The sequence below is a fragment of the Syngnathoides biaculeatus genome, chromosome 9, assembly GCF_019802595.1.
Source record: "Syngnathoides biaculeatus isolate LvHL_M chromosome 9, ASM1980259v1, whole genome shotgun sequence".
NCBI lineage: Eukaryota > Metazoa > Chordata > Actinopteri > Syngnathiformes > Syngnathidae > Syngnathoides > Syngnathoides biaculeatus.
In genome coordinates this window covers 474,981-500,815 of record NC_084648.1, presented here as the reverse complement: position 1 = coordinate 500,815, position 25,835 = coordinate 474,981, and the positions used below count along the sequence as shown (strand labels likewise).

Sequence of the window (25,835 nt, the reverse complement as noted above, 5' to 3'; positions counted from 1 at the left end):
CACTCCACTCGCAACTTCACTTTTTACACCCTGTTTACACCGATGTCCAGCAAATGAAGATGCTTCGTCAAGCCTCCCGGATAAATAGCAAACTCTGGGTTCATTTGCTGTGGTTGTTTGTTCTTTGATCATCAATCCATTGGTCAAGTTGTTCTTCCAACTCTGGCCACCTCGCATTATTTCTGCGGAAACTCAGCTTTGTCGTCTTGACTTGGCGAAGCCCATTTTCCTGCTTATTCTACTTTGGTACCATGGATTTGTTGATCTTGAATTCTCTCCCGGCTCCTTGATTCCCATGTTTCTTTGTGTAACTGATAGCTTGCAGTTTAAACTGTGCTTCCTAAGTGTATGTCTTCATTGCTGCAATTTTTGGGGGTCCTTTGCGAAAGGGATATTGTTGAGGACAAAACGCATACCGGCGTTATATACCTTCTGGTGGGCATGTCTTTAGCATCCTCTCCCATGCCCACACGTCCCCCTGAAATGTAACAACAAGAGGATAAGAACATATAAACTACAACATGCCTGTGAACATTCTCATTCATCCAGGTCATTTCATTCTCAGGACATTGAATCGATCAACTGGAATGTTCTGGTTGTCTGAGAAGACATTTCACCTCTCATCCAGGCAGGCTTCATCAGTTCATGCAATAAGGCTAATGACAGACTAAGACTAGGATTTAGGTAAATATGAGTTAGCTGAGGGAAAAGATGTTATAGTTGAATTCCACTGTGTTGCAGATAGTATATTGATGGACAGTATGCTAATGTCAATGACTCCTATTGACCAACTTCCACTTGAGTCTGTTCCGTTATAGCAACCAGTCAATCTGGCTATTGGGGGCCTTGTCATCCGGGGGTGCAATTTATTCTCCAGAGCGACATATATGTGAAATTATTAACACATTATTACATCTATCCATTACATCTATCCATCCATTTTTCGAGTCACTTATCGATTATTTTCACACTGACAACTGTAAGAGGGCGCTCTAGGCCCGTGCATCTGTAACATTTAAAAACTTAGACAGACTGAATTAATATGCGATTGAAGAAAAAATCATATTCTGGAGATTATTTTAATTAACATTGTTATGATGTTGTTAACCATTGTTGACAAAAGTACTTCTTAACATGAATGCGACTTGTCACACGTCATTAGATGAAGCTTCATGCAGGCGTTGAGATTTCCGTCCATTTATCGTGAACGTAATTCAATTTGATTTGCCATCATGATGGTACGATGGTGAATGGTCCTTGCCCACAAAGGCATGTCTTTTATTTGTTTCATTATATTGTTTTTATGCAAAGTTGGCAAAATGTTTACTGGCAACATCGAGGACAATGCTTTGGCATACTACTCATCTGTGAAGACACACAGCAGAACCCTCCCTCTCCACAAAGGCTGTCCATTCTTGTTGAAAACTTCGGTGGTGCTCATATTTTTTTCTTTGAGCGACCTTTGTCAAAAGTTTCCATATTTACGTAGTTGTTCCAACACGATTGGCGTTTGACTCTAAGCCTGTGGAGTACGGCAACCTCACTAGGACAAACGTCTCTGCATCATTGCGAGACCACAGCTTCTGGGTGAATCTGCCATTCAACTTTCCGGGAAGTCATTGGTTGGCTTGACAAAGTACGGGCTTCCGTGACAACCAAAACCATCCTGTTGGGATTCAGAAAGCCTGGAATAAGCTAGTTGTAACTGCAACCGATGATGAGTCTGACGTAAGCGACGTAGAAGCGGTGCGTGGTTTACCTCTGGAGTTGGCGGACATGTTTAGAAGTGACACCGAGGATGAAGATATCATTGGATTTTAGTTACCGGATATTTGGAGTGACACGGATGGTTTTGGTAAACTTAGTACGATGTTATTTATGCTATAGTTATTGGGTGGGTGGGTGTCTACTTTCGGCTTGTCCCTTTCGGGGTCGCCACTGCGTGTCATCTCAGATGAACGCACATATGTGTTTGGCACAATTTTTACGCCGGATGCCCTTCCTGACGCAACCCTTCTCAGGGAGTGGAGACCCCAGTGGGATACGAACCCACAACCCCTGATTTACCAAACCAGTGCTCTAACCCAGTGATTTTCAACCACTGTGCCATGAGAGATCGTCCGGTGTGCCGTGAGAAATTATCCAATATCACTTTTTTTTAATTAACATTTATTAATAATTTTCTGCAAATATTATGTCATTGTCCAGTGTCCGTGCTGTAAAGGCTGGCAGAGTAATGTAATATTTGTCCGTGTGGCAACACGGAGCTGATTGCCTCGTTCCTCCAAGAGAATTAGTGATGCACCTGAGAGGCCGTGATGACAGTCATGGAGAAGTTTTTAAAAAGGACAACTGCAAACTCCGAACTGGGCCCTGGACAAGATTCTGACCCGGATGAAGGCCCTAGTATGAGTGCTGGGGAAAAAGAAAGCAAAGACGGTGAGCTCAAGGCAATATAGTGAAAGCTATCTTTCGTTTGGATTTACTTTCATCGGGGATGAGACGACACCTATTCCGTTATGCCTGGTGTGTGGCGAGAAGCTATCCAACAGCGCCATGGTGCCAAGCAAGCTTAAGCGCCATCTCCAAACGACACACCCGTCGCTTCAAAACAAGCCGATAGACTATTTTGTTCGCCTGCATGTAAACACAGAGAAACCGGCAACGTTTATGAGAAAAACCACAAAGGTAAATGAGAAAGCGCTCAAAGCTAGTTACCTAGTCGCCGAACTTGTTACTAAATCAAAAAATCCGCACACTGTGGCAGACATTAATTCTACCTGCCTGTAAAGCCATTGTCAACGAGATGCTCGGCCCTGATGCGGTTCAAGACAGCTAAAGTCTAAAGAGAGAATGAGAGCTGTTGAAGAAGAGCTTCGTGTGAGTCTTTCTTCTATTCCTGCCAGGATATCGGCTTTGTGTTCATCTAAACAGGCTCGGGTTTCACAGCGACTGAGTATAAATAAATTGAGAAATTATATTGTAATTAAATATACTATACAAAGTGTCTTTTTGTAACATTTTTGGTTAGTGGTGTGCCACAAAATTTTTCCAATGTAAAAAATGTGCCGTGGCTCAAAAACGGTTGAAAAACACTGCTCTAACCACTGAGCTACGGGGCCTCGTGCTATAGTTATTGGAATAACTCTTAATATGTTATGTTAAAATACCAGGCAAATACCAGTTCAGCCTGTTGTTGCCTCTATTCTATTTTTATTTTTAAATATTTCATCATTAAAATTTGAAATGGCATGTGTGTTCTTGGTGTTGGATTTTATCAAATAAATTTTCCCTAAAAATTCAACTTATACTCCAGTACGATTTATATATGTTTTTATCTTCATTTTTATGGATTTTACAGGTATTGCGACTTATACTCCGGAGTGACGTTTAGTCCGGAAAATAGGGTAATATAGTCTAATGCAGACTTGTGTTTTTTTTTTTTTGATTTGTCAATTTTTAATCTAACATTTTTTTTATAGGCAGTAACATAGAACAATGGCCATTTCCTCCTTCTAAATTAAGGTTATGTGATGATAGAGTGGGGTATCTGAGACACTGTAGCCTGTTTATATGCCCCGGGTTGAAGTTACACATGTCACCCTCATTCAAAACGAACACTCCTTGAGCTGAGTCGTACTACAATTTGAGTGGATGAAAACCCAGCCATTTAAATAAGCACAGGGAGGGGTTTTTTGTCTCCTTTCAGTGTGTTGCCCCACAAAGACAGTGTTAGGGACTATTTCATTCACTTTACATTATTAACAGTGCACTGAATCGTGCTTGTTTCCTGCACGAGGTATGCACATGTTTCTCACACTCTCCCAGCTCCCTATACACTACATGCATACACATACCCATCCCAAAAAACTCACTCGTGTGCGGTGTCAATTTAAGTATACACAAGTCACTGTTATATCTACCGACCTACTGAGTAGTGTTGTTTATTATTTAGGAGGAGGAGATTGCACTGTACTGCCTGTCACATTCATGTTTGATCTTCAGTGAGCTTGGCTTGAATTTTGGAGAGACTCATCTTAATGTTTCTCCAGCAGTTGCCATTCAGTTATAGTTGATTGCATAGATGGGCAGAGACAACTTTTCTCGACCAGTGGGGCGTGCAATATTATTCGGCCCCCTTGCATTAATATTTTGTAGCGCCACCTTTTGCTGCAATTACAGCTGCAAGTCGCTTAGGGTATGCCTCTATCAGTTTTGCACATCGAGAGACTGAAATTTATGTCCATTCTTCCTCGCAAAACAGCTCAGGCGCAGTGAGGTTGGATGGATAGCGTTTGTGAACAGCAGTCTTCATGTCTGCCCACAGATTCTAGATTGGATTCAGGTCTGGACTTTGACTTGGCCATTCTAACACCTGGATATGTTTATTTGTTAACCATTCCACTGTAGATTTGGCTTTATGTTTTGGATCATTGTTCTGTTGGAAAATAAATCTTCATCCCAGTCTTAGGTCTTTTGCAGACTCCAACAGGTTTTCTTCCAGAATGGTCCTGTATTTGGCTCCATTCATCATCAATTTTAACCATCTTCCATGTCCTTGGTGAAGAAAAGCAGGCCCAAACCATGAGGCTGCCCCCACCATGTTTGACAGTGGGGATGGTGTGTTCAGGGTGTTTAGCCATGTTGCTTTTTCGGAAAATATAACATTTTGCATTTGGCCAAAAAGTTCGATTCTGGTTTCATCTGACCAGAGCACCTTCTTCCACATGTTTGGTGTGTCTCCCACGTGGCTTGTGGCAAACTTTAAATGAGACTTTTTATGGGTATCTTTGAGAAATGCCTTTCTTCTTGCTACTCTTCCATAAAGCCCAGATTTGTGCAGCCTACGACTGATTGTTGTCCTATGGATAGACTCTCCCACCTCAGCTGTAGATTTCTGCAGTTCATCCAGAGTGACCATGGGCCTCTTGGCTGCATATCTGATCAGTCTTCTCCTGGTGAAAGTTTAGAGGGACGTTCGGGTTGCTTCCACAGTGCTCCTTGAGATGTTTAAAGCTTGGGAAATCTTTTTGTATCCAGATCCGGCTTTAAACTTCTCCACAACAGTATCTTGGAAATCCCTGGTCTGTTCCTTGGGCTTCATGATGCTCTCTGCACATTAAACAGAACTGAGCAGGTGCACTTATACGGAGACGTGATTATAAACAGGTGGATTCCATTTATCATCATCAGTCAACATTGGATCATTGAGAGATCCTCACTAAACTTCTGGAGTGACTTTGCTGCACTGAAAGTAAAGGGGACGAATAATACTGCACGGCCAGTTTTCAGTTTTTTTTTTTTTTTTCAATTATAAAATATCCAATACATTTCGTTCCACTTCACAATAGTGTCTCACTTGTTGATTCTTGGCAAACAATAAAAATGTTATATCTTTATGTTTGAAGCCTGAAATGTGGCAAAAGGTTGAAAAGTTCAAGGGGGCGAATACTTTCACAAGGCACTGTAGCTAAATCCTGCTCCACCATGTTTGCTTTGGACTCTGCACTCCATTATTAGGCCTGTTTTAGTCGATCTCAGAGCCCTACTGGGTTTTGGGTTTGTATCCATTAGCATTTCTTTCATGTATTCAGGACCTAAACCATTTTGTGATTTATAGACCAGTAGCGATTTATAGACCAGTAGCAGAACTTTAAAATCTATTTTAAAACTGTCTGGAAGCCAGTGTAAAGACTTTAGAATTGGAGTTATATGCTCTGACTGCTTTGTTGTGGTCACAACCTGCGCTGCACAACGAGCTGCAGCTGTTTAGTGTCTCGCTTGCCATCTGCCAGTGAATCTACAACTTCCTGACTGGCTGGACACAACAGATGAGGCTGGGGAACACCACCTCATTCACGCACACCATCACCACTGGGGCACCTCTAAGTTGTGTCCTCTTCTCACTGGTCTATTCGCTCTACATAAACAACTGCACTTCATCGCACTCAGCTGTCACACTTCTGAAGTTCACAAATGACAACGGTCATTGGACTCATCAGACCGTGACAAGTTTGTGTGTCGAAAGGAAGTGTGTGGGCGACACAACCTGGAGCTGACCACACTAAAAACTGGAGAAATGATTGTGGACTTCAGAAGGGATCCTTCACCACAACTGCCCATCACAGTCATGTCTTGTGTCAACTGTCAAGACCTTCAAGTCCCTGGGAATTACAGTCTCACAGGACCTGAAGTGTGAGACAAACATCAAATAAATCCCCCCCAAAAAGCACAACAAAAGATGTACTTCCTGCAGCTTCTGAGAAAGCACGGCCTGCCACGGGAGCTGCTGAGATAATTTTACACAGCGGTCATCGAATCAGTACCATGTACCTCCATCACAGTCTGGTTTGGCGCTGCCAAAAAAAAAGGACAAACTCCGACTGCAATGGACAATCATAACTGCTGAACAGATTGTCGTCATCACCCTACCTACCCTTGAGGATTTGCACGTCACCCAAACCAGGAAAAGAGCAGGCGAGATTCTATCACACTCTCCACATCTTGGCCTCCAGCTCTGTAGCTTCTTCCCTTGGGTAGGCACTACCAAACTATGTAGACCAAAGCTAGCAGGCATTCGAACAGTTTCTTACCTCTTGCAATTAAATTCTTGAACAGCTAACAGTGTACAATACAACTGGAACATGCTGCCGGTTTTCTGCTTCGAGTTCTTTATCACATTCTGATGCCCCATATAGTACTATATATTATAGATTATTAGTGCACTCATTGTTGTAGTGTGACCAGTCTGTACTATCTGCACATCAGTTGTTGACCAATACTTCCCCATCATACCTGAATAGCATCCCACCTCTTGCACAATCGACTGAGGAGTATCTGTAACATTTGCACAATTAACACTGTCCCAAGCTATCGCACGAGACACCCTACCCCTCGGATGCTACACTCGAACAATAAAAGGAGGTTAATCTAATTTCAGCAACACTACTAACTTGGGCTAGCATGTTAACATCAATACTAATTTACGACACTGTCAGAGGAGCATGGATGTTACAGTCACTGTGATTTATCGGGCGCGCACGTGCGCCATCGCACTCGCAGATCTGCACAATCGAGCACGAAAAATCTCACGTAAAATTTGTTACAAGTCGAAATACATAGGTATTGAAAGACGTCGCTTATTTTTGTGGTCTTGACCAATGTTCCCTCTAAGCTGCGCACTTGTCGTACACTTTCAGTGCACATGAAAACCGATCCAGCGTACTGAATCACAGCTTGACGTCTTTTTTTTTTTTTAACACAGAAGCACACAGCCTTTAAAAACAAGCTACTGCTGAGCCTACTTCTACTTCCTAGTTTACCTGACACCGCCCCCCTCCACTCTTAAAGGGGTACACACATAATTACAAACAGAACACTCACCCGCAACTTTATATCTGTGAGCATGACTGGTGGACCACACCCATAACTTTATATCTGCGGGTATGACTGACCCACACGTACATTTTTCAAATGTTACTAATCTTAACAAAATTGTACATTACAATGTACACAACAAAAGTGTAGATTGCTTCAAAAGTGGTATTTTTCCATTCAAGAGTTGTTTATTTTTATTGATATTTTGTTTTCTTTATCAAATTTGTTTTGTGAATACAAAGAAAAAAAACATGATTTTAAGAGACTAGCGATAATTTCATGCAATTTCAAGGAAAATAAAATACTATATCAGATATATCTTGTTGAGAACCACTTCATTACACCAAGACATCTGACCATTAACCCTACTGGAACAAAGACTACCTGACAAACATATTGTATATATTTACGATATATATTGATTTCCTCATTAGTAATTTGTGTCTAAATGTCTGCTTGTGTTTTCTGGCCTTGCAGGTCCACACACAATGAGTTGGAGAAGAATCGGTGAGTGGAAAATGTCATCCCAACATTTAGTCTTTGAAGTTCAAGTAAAGCAAAATTGAAAATGTCTTTGAAAACTGACATAATGCAGAGAAGAGTTGTTAATAAGGCTGCTGAATTTGAATTGATTAAAACAAAAATCATGTATGATTCAGGCTCCAAAATAGTGAAGTATTGAGACATTATCTTGATTCATTATCTTTCAAGCGCTGTGGCCGTGTCGACTGAATGTTCTGAAAACTCGCCCTTTTCGACTATTACGTTTTACTAAAATACATTCTGTACTGTTTTATCTTTCTACGTGTTAATGTGCTTAGTGTAGAACGTAGAAGTAATAGCCAGCCAAACTGTTCTATAGCCAGGAGATGAGTGTTCTATAGCTCCTTTATTGAACAATAGAAGCAGATTGAAACTTTAAACAGTGATAAGAAATATACAGCACTTGGTGAGATGTCAATTAAGCCTGTACTGTACATTAATAAAATGTATGAAAATGCAAACCTAAACTAACCGTGTTAACTATTTGAAAATCCTATCCACTTATGAAATAGGTAGGTTAACATAAAATCCATACTAACAGCTAAACAGCCAGCCTGACATCTGACATACAATGATCACACAGTAGCTAATTAGCTAGGATATGCACAAAATAAAAGTGAACATATTTGCATTCCCATACAACATGCACCAACATAAACATCAAAGATTGGCCTAGTGCATCACAACAAACGTACAGCCAATCCTTTCTGAAGGCTAGCATAAACAAAATGATGGACAACACAACCATGAACTTCATGTGCGTTTGGTGGCTGCTTTGTTACAGAAGAGAAAGTTCCGTTCTTTATAGGCATGAACAAATGAGTGCTGCCACCCACCGGTCAGATGTGAAAATACACAAAAGCATTAAATTAACAAGGCTGTGTACAAATGTAACTGAGTAAGAGCAAAAATTATAATAAAATATGCAAAACAGAAGAATAGCTCATCAAGAGAACACATTCATACGTCGAGTATTTGCCAACACATCTCTATGTTTGATCCACGAAAATATATCTGCTTAAAACCTCCAGTTCCTGTAATATGGAGTATGTATCCCACAGCATGTATTTGTGGCATGGAAAACCCCGGTGACAAATTGGTGATAGTCTCTACAGCTCGCGGGCTAACAGGCTTCTGGACCGCTGACTGTGTTGTCCAATACTTCCCCTCCTCGATTAGAGTTTTGTGTGGGTCAACCTAACAGAGACACTTAGGGGAAAGTTAACCATGTATTAAACACAGCAACCAACTTTATTCAGCCCATGGTTTACACTGCAGACTTTTAAAGTTTGGAGACTTTCTGTTAATTATAAATTCTGAAGACTTTGCTTTTCAATTTACAAAGGGTATAAAACAAAATGCAAAATTCTTGGGAATTTAGATAACGACACGGAACTGATCTGTGAATTGTGGAGATATGCATTTTTCATTCTATAGGCCTAGCTTGCTAGCTAACTCCATTTTGTAGTGGTAGACCTGGGGCTCATAATAACAACAAAGTAACTTGCAATTGCACCAGATAGCCACTGTTGGAATGAAGGCTCTCAGTACTTCCATAGTGGGGGAAGGTCGGCTCATGTAGAAAGCTGAAGTGTGTACCTGAGCTTGGTTTTGGGGACACCCAAAACATCAGGACAACTGAGAAGGTAGAAGAGTTTAACTATATCACAACAATTCAGTACTACAATGTTCTGCCTGTGCATGTTTTCAGCCCTATCTTCAAACTTATATAATTTATGTGGAAATAAATCACTGATTTCACTTTACAGGGTCTTTTACGTCATAACACTCACACTTCTGAGCCCAGACACTTTCTTTTTGCCTTTTTTAACTAAGCATTTTCTCCTCAGCACATCATTATAATCAAAACTAATGCTATGCCCCTCTTATTTATACTGTAACACAATAGAAGAACAACTTTTCTGTTACGGATTTTGAATAAACACCATGCAACCATGAAACAGGGTACACGTAACTGGAAAATGTAACTTTTTTGCCAGGTGGTATATATAGCCTTATAATGTGTCATATTCTAGCCTGAACATGTCTTTATCCATCCATTCAGGTTCTCATTTAGGATGGTGGAGAATAGGAGTGATGTGGTGGTTTCTTCTGAACATACCAAACTCTGGTGTCTTCAAAGTGGTTTTGTGATTACCACCCACTAGGGTACTTGCTGGTGTTCACGCACGATATGATCGGAGACTTCATGAGTTAATCTATAAAGTTTCCATGACACCATAGATAAGTGTCTAGACTTGCAGGATTTGTAGTAAACCCAAAAGAAGACCATGCCTTCTCTTTCATTACCTCTGAAGATATATGATAATAGTACCATGAAAGGATCCATTAAATATAATCATATCACCTCGGCCTGTTGTTCACACTATCCTCCTTTGGCAGACTCCAGTAAAAAGATGGGAACAGTGGATTCAGTGCGTTAAATATAGACAAGATTTGATGTGTCATCGTGATGCTCTCATATAATGCCATATAGCAACACAGTTGGCTGACTGGTGTCTCTGGCGGACTGCAGCTCCCATGCTGGTTAGCATTTTTATTGTAGTACTAGTATTTCACTACAACAAGCATGTTTCATTTTTGTTCACACACCACATTGTGATTGGTGTTTTTGTGAATCCCTCCACATTTTTGTTTTCTCATCTGTGTCCTGCTTGTCCTTTGCTCTTCCTGGAAGTCCTCTCCTGTATCTTATTCTTCAAATGGTTGTCTTTGTTGTTTTCTCTTGGTCCAAGACACATTTATATTTCTGTTACCAAAGAAAGTAGGTAAAATTAAAATTCTAATCCATCTTTTTGAAAGCGCACTTGTCAGAATAATTTGTAATCCTCCGTTTTTGCCAGCAGTTAATCCAATTCCCTTTCAGGACTTGCCCCACTGTAAGCTATATGTATCAGCCAGAGTTGTTCACCCAAGTGTGTCAGGCTTATACCATGATTCTACTGAGGCAGACTTAGTAGTGAAGTGAAGTAATGAAGAAAGTCACAGTCAAGCTGAACCACGACAAAATTCAAATCTACTGGTGCCAGGATTCATTTTACACTTACACCACTCGTCTTAAGGTGAAAGTAGGGACCACAAGTCGGGCAATAAACAAAAAAAGAACATTCCAGTTTGCTGCTTTGATGATATACTTGAGCCCTTTTGAACTTAAACATCCAGCCATCAATTTTCTGAGTCACTTATCCTCGTAAGGGTCACGGGAGTGCTGGAGCCTATCCCAGTTATCGACGGGCAGGAGCCGGGGTACACCCTGAACTGGTTCTCAGCCAACCACAGGGCACGTGGAAATAGACAACAGTCACACTCACAATCACACCTTGTGGCGATTTAGAGTCTCCAATTAATGCATATTTTTGGGTTGTGGGTGGAAACTGGAGTGCCCGGAGAAAACTCACGTAGGCACGGGGAGAACATGCAAACTACACATGTAACTGCCAAATTACATTCAGCCTGCATATTGCAGTTTTCAACCCTTTAATCTAAGAGATGTCCACCTTTTAGAGCTATTAGGAATTAATCAGTAATTAATGCATAATGCTCGTGAAAAAAATCTGGTAAATGCCAGAAGGTGTTGTCTACTGTATTATTGTTTGAAGCACATTGTCAGAGGTCTTCGCTCTACTCACTGCCATTGTAATTTCAGTGTTAATAATAATGTGTGAATATATGAATAATTTGATCATGACAATTTACAGCCAATCAATGACTACTTGATGCACTAATAATGAAATATAATTTTTCCTCCATCCCTGCTTGAGGTGTCACCTCATAGTGAAGGGATTTGTATATATGTGCCACTGATCCTAGTAACTGAGGTGAAAAGAAGGGCGGAGCTGTCACTACCTGGTGGTGAATTGGCTCTGATGGTGGGGAAGATCCCGGTTCGACCTGGCAAGCCCAAATGTATCATGAGGATCTTCTGGGAACGTCTGGCAGAATCCCATCAGAATGAGTTTAAACTCACACCTCCGGCAGAACTTCACCCATATCCCAAAGGAGGTGGGGTACATTTTGCCTGAGTGGACCAAGTTCCATGCCTCAATTGTTGAGGCAGCTGACCGGAGCTGTGCCATAAGGTGGTCAATGCCTGTAGGGGCAACACTCAGCAAACCTGTTGGTGGACAATGGCGGTGAGGGATGCTGTCAAACCAATAAGTGCTAGATATATCGGGCCTTTTTGGTCTGTGTGACTCCTGAGGCAGCTGCTGGGTAGTGCCTGGTTAAGTGTAATGCAAGTTTAGTGGTCGGTGAAGCAAAAACCCGGACATGAGAGGACTCTGGTGGGGCCATGCAGCACAACTTCTGCAAGGTTTTGAGGAAATTCTGGTCCACCATCCAGCATCTCAGGAGTACGAAGCAGTGCACCATCAAAACTTTGTATAGTTGGGATAGGGTGCTGCTGATCTTGTCTCGGGGTGTTGCGAGTTGGTGGGTAGAACACTTCATAGACTTTTTGAATTCCACTGAAACCTTCCCATGAAGAACCAGAGTATGGGATCTCTGTGGTGGGCTCCCCTATCTCTGGGGTTGAGCTCACCAAGGTGGTTAAAAAGGTCCTTGGTGGTATATCTCCCGGGTTGGACAAGATAATTAAGATAGATGAGATCATTCCTAAATGTTCTTGATGATGTAGAGCTGTCCTGGTTACACGCCTCTGCAACCTCGCATGGAAATCGGGGACATTACCTTTGCAATAGTAGACTGAGGTGGTGGTTCTCCTTTGTAAGGATGATGGTATGTTCCAACTACAGGGGGATCACACTCCTCAGCTTCCTTGTTAAGGTCTATTCATGCGTGCTGGAGAGCAGTGTCTGTTGGGAAGTCGGATCTCAGATTCAGGTGGTGCAATGTTTGACCGAGTCCCTTATGGAGTCCTATTGGGAGTAACTTCTGGAGTATGGGACCTCCTGTTACGGGCTGTTCTGTCCTTGCACGACCGGTGTCAGAGTTTGATCTGCGTTGCTGGCAGTGTATTGGACTCATTTCTGCTGAGGTTTGGACTCGGCCAAGGCTGCCCTTCGACACTAACTCTGTTCATAAATTTTATGGACAGAATTTCTAGGCACAGCTGAGGTATAGACGGGGTTCGGTTTGGTGGCATCAGTAGTCCATCTTTTTGGAGATGATGTGGTTTTGTTGGGTTCATCAAGCATTGATCTTCAACACTCACTGGAGCGCTTCGCAGCAGAGTGTGAAGCAGCTTGGATGATAATTCGCACCTCCAAATCTGAGACCATGGTCCTCAGTGGGAAAAGCGTGTTGATTACTTTTTCACAGAGGGTCTGATAGGATTGGATTTTTTTGTGTGCGCCTTAATAAATGTAATTGTCATTTGAAAACTGCATTTTGTATTTCCTTGAATGGTGATAAAAGTGGTATTTAAATTGTTTTAAACCTTTGTGTGCGATAGATATGCACAAAAAACATGAAATCAGGAGTCGGCAAATCCTTTTTCATGGTGCTGTCTCCCAGCCATCTTCGGGCAGGAGGTGGGGTACAGCCTGAACTGGTTGCCAGGCAATCATAGGGATATATAAACAACCATTCTCACTCACACCTACACCTACAAGGGTTTAGAGCTGAAGTACAGTCACGAATTGCAACTTAATGGGAGAAAATGGAGATAATGCAGGACTTATTAGGCTACACGCACCAACTTTTCATTCATCATCATTCGTTACTGTCGTGAATTATCTAGGATTGTATGTCTCGTTGTTCTGCTTCACCATTTCTCAGTTGTGCGTGGTCAAAAGCTGCAAATAACTGAATTTGTGATTTCTCTCTCTATTAATTCCTGGTGTGTTTTCTTTGTGGTAAGGCAAAACTAAAAGTTGAAGTCAAGCCAACCGCTACAATGATTGTTAATAGTGTTTTAGTGTGACATACTGACTCTCCACCAACATGCTGAGATGGCCAAAAATAAAAAAATCACAATACCTTCATATATCAGAACATTGGACATCAATTGCATATTATGCTTTTATATTGAAGTTGGCACCGGAGCACAGTGCTGGATTTGAATGAAGCCTAAACCATGTGTTCAGCCCTCGCTGGCTGGCTGATTAGGTTGTGAGGACTGCTGCAAATGAAGAGCTTTTCATATGCAGAAGTGCCCTTATTTTAAATGCAAAAAAAAAAAAAAAAAAAAACACAGACAATCGGGCAAAATTAATAGTGGCAATCAAAATCATGATTAAAAGTTGAGTAATTTTGTAGCCTTAACTGGAGCTTTACTCTTATGTCAAGCACACCAGAAAACTCTTTTACATTCACATCGGTTCTGTCACCTAAGCTTCGGTGTTCACTGACCTTAATCATTTTTTTTCTCATTTTCAATTTCTTTCTAAATCCAGTGTCACAAAAGATGGATCATTTGACTTTCCTACTACATCCGATGAAGCACATAACTTGTTACATAGAGATGACTTGACACTACATTAGGTGTCATGTTTACTTATGGTACAGATCTTTGGTAGAGTCTTTGTTAATAGTAGAAACTGAAATAAGCTTTGTTGTGAGAGGCCTTGGGGTTGAATGAGCTGTTAAGCATGAAAAAGCCTGGGCTACATTTTCTGTGGCTGTGGTAAAGCTTTATGTTCTCTCTTCAGTAAGTGCAGCCTATTCTCAGGTTCTGCTACAAGCCCTGGGAGTGGGACCATTTGTCCTGACCAACGTGACGACTTGTAAGCTTTTCTTGGCTCCGAAAAGCCGCTTAAGGGGCTTGATCTTTGGTCTGGTGAGCCCAGCTAGCGCATGTACACGTGTTGGGGCACGTTCATCATCCCCCTAGCAAACACACACACTTGCTCAAACACCCAGAGGCCACCCGTTGTTATTCTTTAATAGCTTTGCTTGATGCTGGCTTAGCAAACGATCGAGTCAGAGAGCAAGGAACTAATTGACAAGCTGATGGGGATGAGCAAAGGAATAGTCAAACACACCTGACTAAGGGTTACTTAAAGCTGCACGCAAGCCTAATCTATGCTCGCTTGTGTGCCAGTGCATGCACAGTGAGCATTTCAACCCAGTAATTAATAGCGAATTTAATAATTTCCTTTGAGCAAAAGACAACTTCAAGAGGACTACCGTAAATTATTTGAACACCTTTTTGAAAACGAGCTTTTTTGTTTATTGACCACCGGTTGGCTAGTCGCATTACCACAGAAGAGACTGCCTTTTTCATCACAGAAATGTCAAAATCAATAGCCCTGAAAAGACACTGAGAAATCCAGTCTAATGGGATCTTTCACTACTCTCCTTATGCTGCAATGGTAGGGAACTTCACCTGGTTAGACAATTGGTATACTGTAGTTAGCACATAATTGGAGTAAATGTTTTTAACTCTGTTACTTCTTTGAGTGAATGACTGCTCGGTAAAAGTCCAAGTGGCATTAGGCAGGCTCAAAAAATGGCATGTACATTTGACACATCACAGAGAAGAGTAATGTTCACAAGCCTGCCTAATTTGAATGAATAAAAAAAAATGCTAAGTATATAACATCAGTTTTCAAAACTTGAATTATAAGGGCCACCTCTCGAGTCTGACACGTGTTGAATAGATGCAGCAAAAGGAATCAAACACACTCAGAGGAGTGATAGCTTATACGATGTTAAGTCCCACTAGGAGGTGCAACTTCAAAATTGAATGGTTATAGTGGAGTCTGAGTCTGAGTCAAACTCTACCCTTGTTGTTGGTGACGCGAGACAGGCGAACAAAAAACATGACGTCAGCGTGACCAAAAGAGGATGTCCAGTTCGTAAGTCGGCAGTGCCCCATTCACCACTATGATGTTATCCACGAAGCAATATTGTCTCGATTTAAACTATCCATCGTAAAATATGCACTGCAGAGTCGGCTGGTGTTTGCTTTGACGTTCAGCTCGCCATCTGCATGTCTTCAATAGGTCAATCCATCTTTTTTATTCATTCATATCAAATTACCCACAAAGCCATGTTGTCTCTGGTGAAAGTTTGCAAACCATCCAACATAAAATGCACACTACAGTTACGTTGACATTCAGCTCACTATCTACATGTTTTATATATAAGTGTATTGCTTTTTTTATTTAAATTGAGGCATTCAAGTAAAGATGCATTTTTGGGCGTAGCCATCATTAGCTTGCTAACTGCATACTGGAGTGCTAAATGGGGTTTGTTACGGGAGGTTAGGAAAGCTGACACTCAACTGAGCAGCTCAGTGATGTCACAGGGCTATGTTTGCGCTCGGCCATAAAATCGTGAAAAATTAAACATTGGAAAAGATCTTAAGCGATATCTAAAAAAAAAAAAAAAAAGAGCCTTACTGTTATGGGATTCTGTATTTTTTCAGTACTTATCTTCAAACATATTTAATGTATTTAGAAGCAAAACAGTGATATCTGCTTAGAGTCCCTTTCATTTAAAAGTCCCATATTTTACTAAAACACGTTTTTCTAGTATTTAGGTATGTACTTGGCTTTATGGTGCCTGAGGGAACATTTGAAATGTAACTTAATATCATCCACACATTCCTGAGTACCAGACGTTTGTCTGCCAAGAGGCCTGAAAATCACGTCATTCGAATTACTCAAGTTTATCTACGTCACTAGCGAGATATCTGCCCTCCTCTCCGCTCCCAAGCCAGCGGCATCAACATAACACGGGTGCTCTCAAAAGTGGGTTTTCTGCACGAAGGCAACCAGTCAGAATAAAAGGGGGCTGTCTTAGCCAAATATGGGCAAAGCTGATACAAAACTGAACAGAAGTAGCTCTCAGAGGGTCCTTGTCTTGACATTTGTAAGACAAAATTGTTGTTGTTTTTTTTTTTTAATGAAATTCACACTTATATTAGGTTTGTCACAGTCACACTATGGAGGTATAAAGAGCCAAAATATGGGACCTTTGCTATTGTTGAATGAAACTTCTCTGTCTTCCCCAACCTTTTTAGCTTCTCATCTCATTGTGCCGTTATGCCACCTAGAGTGTATGAAATCTGTGAGCATTTTTTTTTCATATGAAACAACCCAGGAAAATAACTTCATGCCCAGCTGTACGACAACAAAGGACTGTGTTTAATTTCTGTCACATTGTGGGATGTCCAATGTGTGCCATGGAAAACATTGTCAGGTTTAATGAAAAATGAACAAAGTTGCTGTTGGACACTGTTCCAGGAAGTAGGAAGGTTTTTCCATCCCCCTTTCTCGAACGGATTGTCATGTTTTCTGCTGAACTAACAGTCTGTATCTTAAGGAGATGGTTGAGAGTTTGGGGGACAGAAAGTAAGACAAGGTGGAACGGGAGAGAAATAGGATGCATGCAGAAGAAACAAGACTCAATTAGACTGAATCTGACTATGTCTTCTATTTTTAGCTTTACAGCTGAGGCAACAGAGAGAAAACACCACTCACTGCCTTCTGACCAATCACATAGGTTAGCTGTGCACCAATGAGAGCCAAGCGACAAAAGAGCAGTGAAAATGGTCATCACTCCTTATTCCTATTAAACTGCCTTCACATGGTTCCACATCATCATGGCACAGACAAGCAAGTAACACTATGCTGGAAAAATGTATCGTACATTTTCATATCACAAATGAGCAAAATATTGAGACCCACTGGTTAATATTTTTATAATCCAGGGTGGTACACGAGACATTTTTGTCATTTCCTCCAAAGTCTCCAATTTTGTTACAACCTTTTGTGGCATTTTTATAAACTAGATTTGACCAACTATGTGGAAAGTGGACCTGACTCTGGAAGGGAAAGGTGTGTGACAGGGTAAAGTGTAGAAAAATGCCAACACAAAATACACGGGTTTAAATCATCATACTGTAATTTACAACAAATGTGCTGACAAGAGATGTTTGCTGGGAGATCATCTGAAGCACACGCTGGATTGGTGACCATTGGTTGACTGAAGATGGCCAGTGATGGATTGGAACACTCGATAGAGACATCTATATTTTCAAACCAACATATATATTCTGCATAGAGTTTTGTGACAAAGTTTAAAACAATCAAAACAAAAATCTGCAAATCACTGACCATCCCAACCAAAGGGGACAGTGGAAACAACATCCCTGAAGACATGGAGCTATATTTGCATTTTAGTTCTTACATTTGGATTCCGTACAGACCCTCACCCACTGGTGAACATGATAAAACACGTCCACGTGTAATATTCTACCATACCCCAGAGCCAACATCTGGACAAATCTCTTCTTTTATTTTTCCCCCATCGGACTCATTTTAGAAGCCCATCCATATTAGTACTCTAATCCAAAGCTCCTGCTGTACTCCCCTCTGGCCACACTCGACTGGACGGGATATCATCATATCTTCTATCATCTGTGGTGGTGGTGGTGGTGGTGGGCTGCATCAAATCATACTGGAAGACAAGGAATTGCAAAATGTAATATATTGCTTATTCAAGTCGGGTATTGTGTGTTTAGACAAAAAAAAAATGGGAGGTGCAAGAATTAAGGAATGAGAGGATATCCACTAAAATGATCCGTGTGTGTGCCGATGGAGATTTGGGTGTCATATGCAATTGTTTTCATAATATGCTTGGTTGTTGTAGTTTTTGACCTTAGAACTTTCTCCATCTCTTTGTCTCTGGCCTTCCCCGGTTTTTCTCCCCATTTGTTTCACATTGGAACAGATTAAAAGGCGGTTCATGTGTGAAATAATCCATGAGTTCATCATGGGTTTCAGGCCCAGAGTCTCTTGGCCCTGCGATGCAGCAAGTACACCTCTCTACCCCTATTTCACCATTGAACTTTACACAAGTATTTGTGTTTAAGCTTGTGTTCTTGCCTGCAAGGCCTGCTTGAGGAAGGCCAATTTCTGTTCTACTGTTATAGTCTGACTTTTTTTTTCCCCCACATTTTTTTCTTTTGTTCAGTTAATCTTTGCTCCCCACTCTGCTCTGTTGCTATGGGTCGTGTTGCATACTCTGTATGGCTTGGGGTGGCCTCACCATGTCAACGAGACCACAGCATTTTTCTGTCTAGTGATCAATGGGGTTTAAATTTATTTAATACTTGTGGTCATGCCATTGGTTAGCTAGAGTGGGAAGTCCTTTAAACATTTATTTTTCCAAGTTGTATTGTGCTGAATACACACACACACACACACACACACTTTTTGAGCTTTAGTGCTCACCCCAAATACATCCTTCCTCATAGCAAATCTCCCTTTGGGGATTGAGGTCACAACTGCATGCTCACAACTATTAAAGTCCTCTTCCCACCCTCACACATGCTGCTGCAAATTTCAGCCCTCTACATTTCCTTCATGTTTGCTGCCATATAATCAGAATCTACTGTTGGTCAGCAACTATCACAGTTTCTATGAAATCCCCTCACTTGTCAATATTAGTTTCCTCCAGTGAGTTTGGCATAGCTGAAGGTGAGAGTGAGAAGAACAGAGACTTGTTAGTGCTTGTAGGCTGTCAGTTTGGACCATAGGGTATGGACCACCAATTATCACAGTTTTCAAACTACTCATCCATCTATCTGTTTTCTGAGCCGCTTACCCTCACAAGGGTTGTGGAAGTACTGGAGCCAATCTCAGCTCTCATCGGGCATCGGGACACCCTTTTTTTTAATGGCACTCACCGTGACCAAACTTCGGCAAGATCTGAGGTGGACCACTTCCTCCTGACTGAGCCAAGTCTTGAAGCACAACCACCGAAGGCATCTGCCCTGTGCCGCCTTTTCTCTTTAAATGGACACTTATTCCATTATAATGAACATTGTACAGCACCACTCTATCTGTTAAATGTTACCCATGCAACCTCCACGGCTGCCAGTTCGACTGGGAATTCTGGTCTCTTCCTAGCGTTTCTTTTTTCCCCATTTTTTTTTGTTGTTGTTGTTGTTTCCTTGTCCAGTTGAGGGGTTGAGATAAGGGGATGTCATCAATTATTGCCAACTCTCAGACTGTGAAAACCCTTTGAGACTCTTTTGATGAAACTCTTTCCAAATAAACTTGACTTGACTAAACCTAGATTAAGTCCCGACTAACTCCCGTTTTGTGCCCATGGCTAGTTTCTGGGCAGATTACACACATACAAACACGCACATGCAAACACACACACACAGACACAGCAGCCCTCTCCTCCCCCACTCTCTAGATCTCACCCGTTCTATCTCACTCCAACCCTTCCTGTATCGCTCCCATCTGTCTGGATTTCATAAAGGAGAAGTGGGACACATCAGACCAAAGAGAAGAGCCTGCAGTGGTTTTTGGGAAACTGTTCCTCCAGATTGGCATGTGCATAGAGACATGATAGACTGTTGTTTACAGAAAGCAAAATATATGTTAGTAAGTGAACACAGCTGTCTTTGTGTTAGTACAAAGTAAGGACCCCTCCTGATTTTACCCTTTATAATATCTAAGTCCTGTTATTATTGAAGTCTATGATCTTGGCACTTGGTGGAGAACCCCTTGTGCGCTGCGGAGAACCATTTAGCCACTGTCCATGTTTGCCCCATGGACGTTTATTACAGGCGGACACATTGTTAGACCAGCAAGTATTGCTAAAACCATATGTGTTTTTTTTTTTGTTTGTTTTTTTTAACACACGATCAGATTGGGATGTTTAAGTGGTCTAATCAGAGTTCACCAATAATAATCCACAATTGACCTTTTTGTAGTATGGAATGTTAAAAAAATAAAATAAAACTCGATCATGTGATATTTACTGAAACAGAATAATCACTCACAGTAAGTAGCTCACCCATTTATTATTAATCATTGGGTGACATAAAGTGGCTGCTGACCACATTTTGACCTGGGTCAGTATGGTCCACGCGATGAAGATACACAAAGATAAAGAAAGTAGAAGTCATGATTGAATATTGTTATGCCGGTATATGTTCCAGAGTATTGTTATATTGCCTCTTTGTGTGTTTGTACAGTGTTTGTCTACCAATATTCATTATTCTAACAGATGCTAGCACTTTAAGGGGCCCCATAGCTCAGTGGTCAGAGCATTGGTTTGGGGCCAATCTGAGATGACGCGCTGTGGCGACCCCTAACGGGACAAGCCGAAAGAAAGTTTGACCACCGGTTGGCCAGAAGAAAGTTTCACAGACGCTAGCACTTTATCAACCTGTTCTGATCATGTGGGCTCTGCATGCCATCCGGGTGCAGCTTGATTGAAGTGCTGGAGTGGAGCGTGGAATGGACTGATTGTGTAAAAGTGGGAAAATCTGAGATCTTAGATGCAGTCTTTTTTTTTTTCAATCTAAAAGATTGGAAAAGCACACCCATACTATTAGCCTATATGTCTATATTTAACTTGATGTATGAGTAAGTTAAATGGTAGTTAAAGAAGGACTTTGTCCAAAATTCATATGTACAATAAACCCTCTAATCTGAATTAATATTATTATTACATATATTTTGGACAGTAATTAAGAAAATATTGAAAATAAAGAACATTTTTTAAATCCACGCATTATCTGGATATGTGACAACTTTCACAGCCAGACCCGGAAGAAACGTCCTTGGCCCCACCCTGTGGCGGTTTCGGTGCTTAGCATTACAGACCATTCGTTCTGCTGAGCCAAGATGCTGACGTGTTGTGCAACAAACTGCAACAAAACTGAGAAAACGCACCCACATTTGTAGGGTCAATCTGACCTGGCTGTCACAGTCAGGCTCGTTCATCAGCCGGGGAAATTTGCACGCATCTAACCCATCCATCCATTTTCTTCACCGCTTATCTTCACGAGGATCGTGGGGAGTACTGGAGCCTATCCCAGCTGTCAACGGGCAGGAGGCGGGGTACACCCTGAACTGGTTGCCAGCCAATCGCAGGGCACATGGAGACAAACAGCCGCACTCACAATCACATCTAGGGGCAATTTAGAGTGTCCAATTAATGTTGCATGTTTTTGGAATGTGGGAGGAAACCGGAGTGCCTAGAGGAAACCCACGCAGGCACGGGGAGAACATGCAAACTCCACACAGGTGGGTCCGGGATTGAACCCGGGACTTCAGAACTGTTAGGCCAACGCTTTACCAGCTGATCCACCGTGCCGCCCACGCATCTTACCATTACTGGTTATTAGCCTCCTAGCTATAGCCTCTTGTGCCGGGACTATATAAGTAACACCAGACTTCATGAGGTGGCACGGTGACGCAGGTGTAAAGCATTGTCCTCACAGTTATGAAGATCCGGGTTCAATCCCGGACCTCCCTGTGTGGAGTTTGCATGTTCTCCCCATGTCTGTGTGGGTATACCCTGCCCCCTGCCCATTGACAGTTGGGATAGGCGCCAGCACTCCCTTGACCCTCGTGCGGATAAGCGGCTAAGAAAATGGATGGATGGATATATATGTGTAATCACTTTAGGGAAGTCCCAAATTTTTTAATAAATCATGGAGGGTTCTGAAATTTTCATCGTAGGTGATTGTCCACTGTGAGAGAGATAATCTTAAAAGAAACATCCAGAAATCACAATATATGATTTTTTTAACAATTAATTTGTGTGATACAGCTGCAAATAAGTATTTGAACACCTGAGAAAAACTAGTGTTAATATTTGGTACAATAGCCTTTGTTTGCAATTACAGAGGTCAAACATTTCCCGTAGTTGTTTACCAGGTTTGCACACATTGCAGGAGGGATTTTGGCCCAGTCCTCCACACACCTCTTCTCTAGATCAGACAGGTTTCTGGACTGTCTCTGAGAAATACGGAGTTTCAGCTCCCTCCAAAGATTTTCTATTGGGTTTAGGTCTGGAGATTGGCTAGGCCACGCCAGAACCTTGATATGCTTTTTACAGAGCCATTCCTTGGTTTTCCTGGCTGTGTGCTTCGGGTCATTGTCTTGTTGAAAGACCCAGCCACGACCCATCTTCAATGCTCGAACTAACGGAAAGAGGTTGTTCCCCAAAATCTCACAATACATAGCCACGGTCATCCTCTCCTTAGTACAGTGCAGTCGTCCTGTCCCATGTGCAGAAAAACACCCCCAAAGCATGATGCTACCACCCCCATGCTTCACAGTAGGGATGGTGTTCTTGGGTCTTACTGATTGTATGGGATGGACAGGTGTCTTTATGTAACGACCTCACACAGGTGCATCTGATTCAGGATAATACATGGAGTGGAGGTGGACTTTTAAAGGCGGACTAACAGGTCTTTGAGGGTCAGAATTCTAGCTGATAGACAGATGTTCAAATACTTATTTGCAGTTGTATGACACAAATAAATTTTGGAAAAAATCCTACATTGTTATTTCTGGATGTTTCTTTTTAGATTATCTCTCTCACAGTGGACATGCACCTACAATGAAATGTTCAGACCCCTCCATGATTTCTAAGTGGGAGAACTTGCAATATAGCAGGGTGTTCAAATACTTATTTTCTTCAGTGTATCTGAGACTATAGTACATTATCTGTAGGAATAACAGTACAATAATCTGATATACAGCATTCCATACATAGAAGCAGTTTCAAATGTTTTTTGCGTCTTACACACATGCACTTTTGAAACCTTTTTGAAAACCCATCTTGTGGTATACTTGCAGTTTTTATGTCCCAGAGAGCATTGACATTTCAGTTAAGGTTCTCTTCCTATGTGATGAGCTAGGAGCCTGGTCTTGTTACTGGAAAATAACTGACAGACATATTACCTTGCCTAAAAGGGCTTTCGACCAAATCCAGACGTTTTCTACATGTAGTTGTGTCCCCATCTGTTAGAGCCATTTAGCAAACTTCACATTTATGGTTCACATAATAAAGCTGTGGATTTAAGCACATATGGCGGGGGTCAATTTAGCATCCAGTCTTGTTCTTTAATGACTGTTCCAGCACTAGTGAGCTTTAGGTTCCCCATTAACATTAACAGCCTATTCAGTCAGGTGCTACAGGTTGTATCAGGGAACACGTGACTGTGTTCTCATGTGAGTGACAAAGGGAGAGAAAGATTCCCTGTTCCATGAAACACAGTCAGACAGAAAAACTGTGGGTGGGAGATGTGAACCAGCAGTCAAACAACAGTCCTCACAGTGGAATTCTTATTATAAAAATATCCTGGTTTCTTTGTGCTAATCGCTTACTCACGAAGTTGCCGATTCAGCTCAAAGTAAATTCTTGTGGGTTTTACTCTTTTAATAATACAAATTCCATTTCAGATCAATCGCATTACCAAATATCATCATTGTATTTTTGAGGTCCAAGTTTTGGTCCACTAAATTATGTTGAGGACCACATGTAATTGTCTTGATAGAGAACTGGTCAGGGGGTGTTTTGATTATAAATACTGTGGTGTGTGTGTGTGTGTGTGTGTGTGTGTGTGGTGTGCGTGTGTGTGTGTGTGTGTGTGTGGTGTGTGTGTGTGTGTGCGTGCGTGTGTGTGTGTGCGTGTGTGTGTGTGCGTGTGTGTGTGTGTGTGTGTGTGTGTGTGTGCGCGTGTGTGTGTGCGCGCGTGCGCGCGCGCGCGCCCCTGGCACACTGTCGAAGCTCGCTGGGACCAACAGCAGTCAGTCACAGTGACAGCAAAGCATCATGGGGGATGGATGGATGAGCTGTCACGTGAGCCGAGCCTTTGCCCTCTCCATGTATATTGCATGTCACCATCTGCACAGTGGATTCATATGGAACGTTTATATGCTTTTTTGCTGTACAATAGAAGAAATGTTCTAATCAGATTTGCCGTTGATGACACATCTTGATTGTTTCAACAACCGTACATTTTGTGCTTACAATTTTTTTTAAACAATGGAGTAGAATTAGAATATGCTTAGCACAGAAACTATTACAAACTGCATGCAACATTGACTGGGTTTGATGTAAATTGCAGTCCTCCCTCCCATGAGATAATTTCACATTGCCCAGTGGACTTGGATTAGACTGCTTTAAATGAGGCCTTGCATTACTAAATACTGTAATGCATGTCTCTAATCTTTGTCATCACTGTGAAGGATTTTGGGCTGCTTCAAATCAATGTGGGAAAGTTCATCTCCCCTGAAAAGTTATTGTTTCTTTTTTTCTTATTCAGGAAGATCACCCTTTGTAATGATTATGATTTCTTTTTTAAGACAATTTAGAAGATTTATCTCTGAGTGTGATAGCGCTGATGTGTAATTAGTGAAATAACTCAAGCGAAGGGTCAGATTTCCTCTCTCTCTCTCAATGTAATACAATTGGGTCAATGTGTGTGCGTGTGTTAAATGGGTTTGAGAGTGTGGGGGGGATTGGCCATGGAGAAGATGTGTATTGACTGTTATTTGGGCTGGAAATGTGACCCTGCCTTTAAGAGCACAGCCCGTAATAATGTCAGACATCTTGGGCCTGAGAAGTTATCTATTATTTATGTATTCACAGGTTCGGAATCTAGGGCAGCCCTTTTTTTTCTCCTCTGTCGCCCGTACTTTAGCTTAAAGTTTTGCTTTAAGACTGCTTTGACTAAGCAGAAACACGACCTGGTTTATCACTCCAGTTGTCAAAAAGAATTCCAATTTTGTTCATGTCTGTCCGCAGGCTTGTTTTGATTGCAACTAATATATTCAAAGCATACTGCAACATTTGCAGAAATAGCTTTGCTAGTATTGTAGTTGCTATCACAGTACCTCCAATCTGTCAGAAATATGACATCGAGCAACATTGCTACTAACATTTGGAAAAACAAAGCAAAGATTAACAATATTGGATGAAATTATGGGTTGGAAACCATATTAGTGGAATTGATTTTGTTTTATCAAGACAACATTTTCAAGAGAATTTAAAAGCTTCTTGTTTTGCACTCAGTTGAGCCCTCATCGGATTATTCTTAAACCAGGGAGGCATTTACGGCTCTTAGTTATCTTCATGTTGGGGGTTTGATTATCTTTTTGCTGCCTTAGTGAGGTGTGCGTCTGTTAGTGTACAGGACAGTTGCTCATCATATGTCGTGTGTT

At 41.5% G+C, this 25,835-nt stretch overlaps 1 protein-coding gene across 2 annotated transcripts in view; it reads left to right on the top strand.

The window, feature by feature from the left end:
- The window catches only part of mxi1 (max interactor 1, dimerization protein), a 47,711-nt gene that overhangs the window by 9,676 nt on the left and 12,200 nt on the right, over positions 1-25,835 (top strand). For both annotated transcript variants that reach the window (XM_061830704.1, XM_061830705.1), the window contains exon 3: positions 7,855-7,884. In XM_061830704.1, the coding sequence (XP_061686688.1) occupies positions 7,855-7,884 (30 nt within the window). The remainder of the gene's footprint in view (positions 1-7,854; positions 7,885-25,835) is intronic.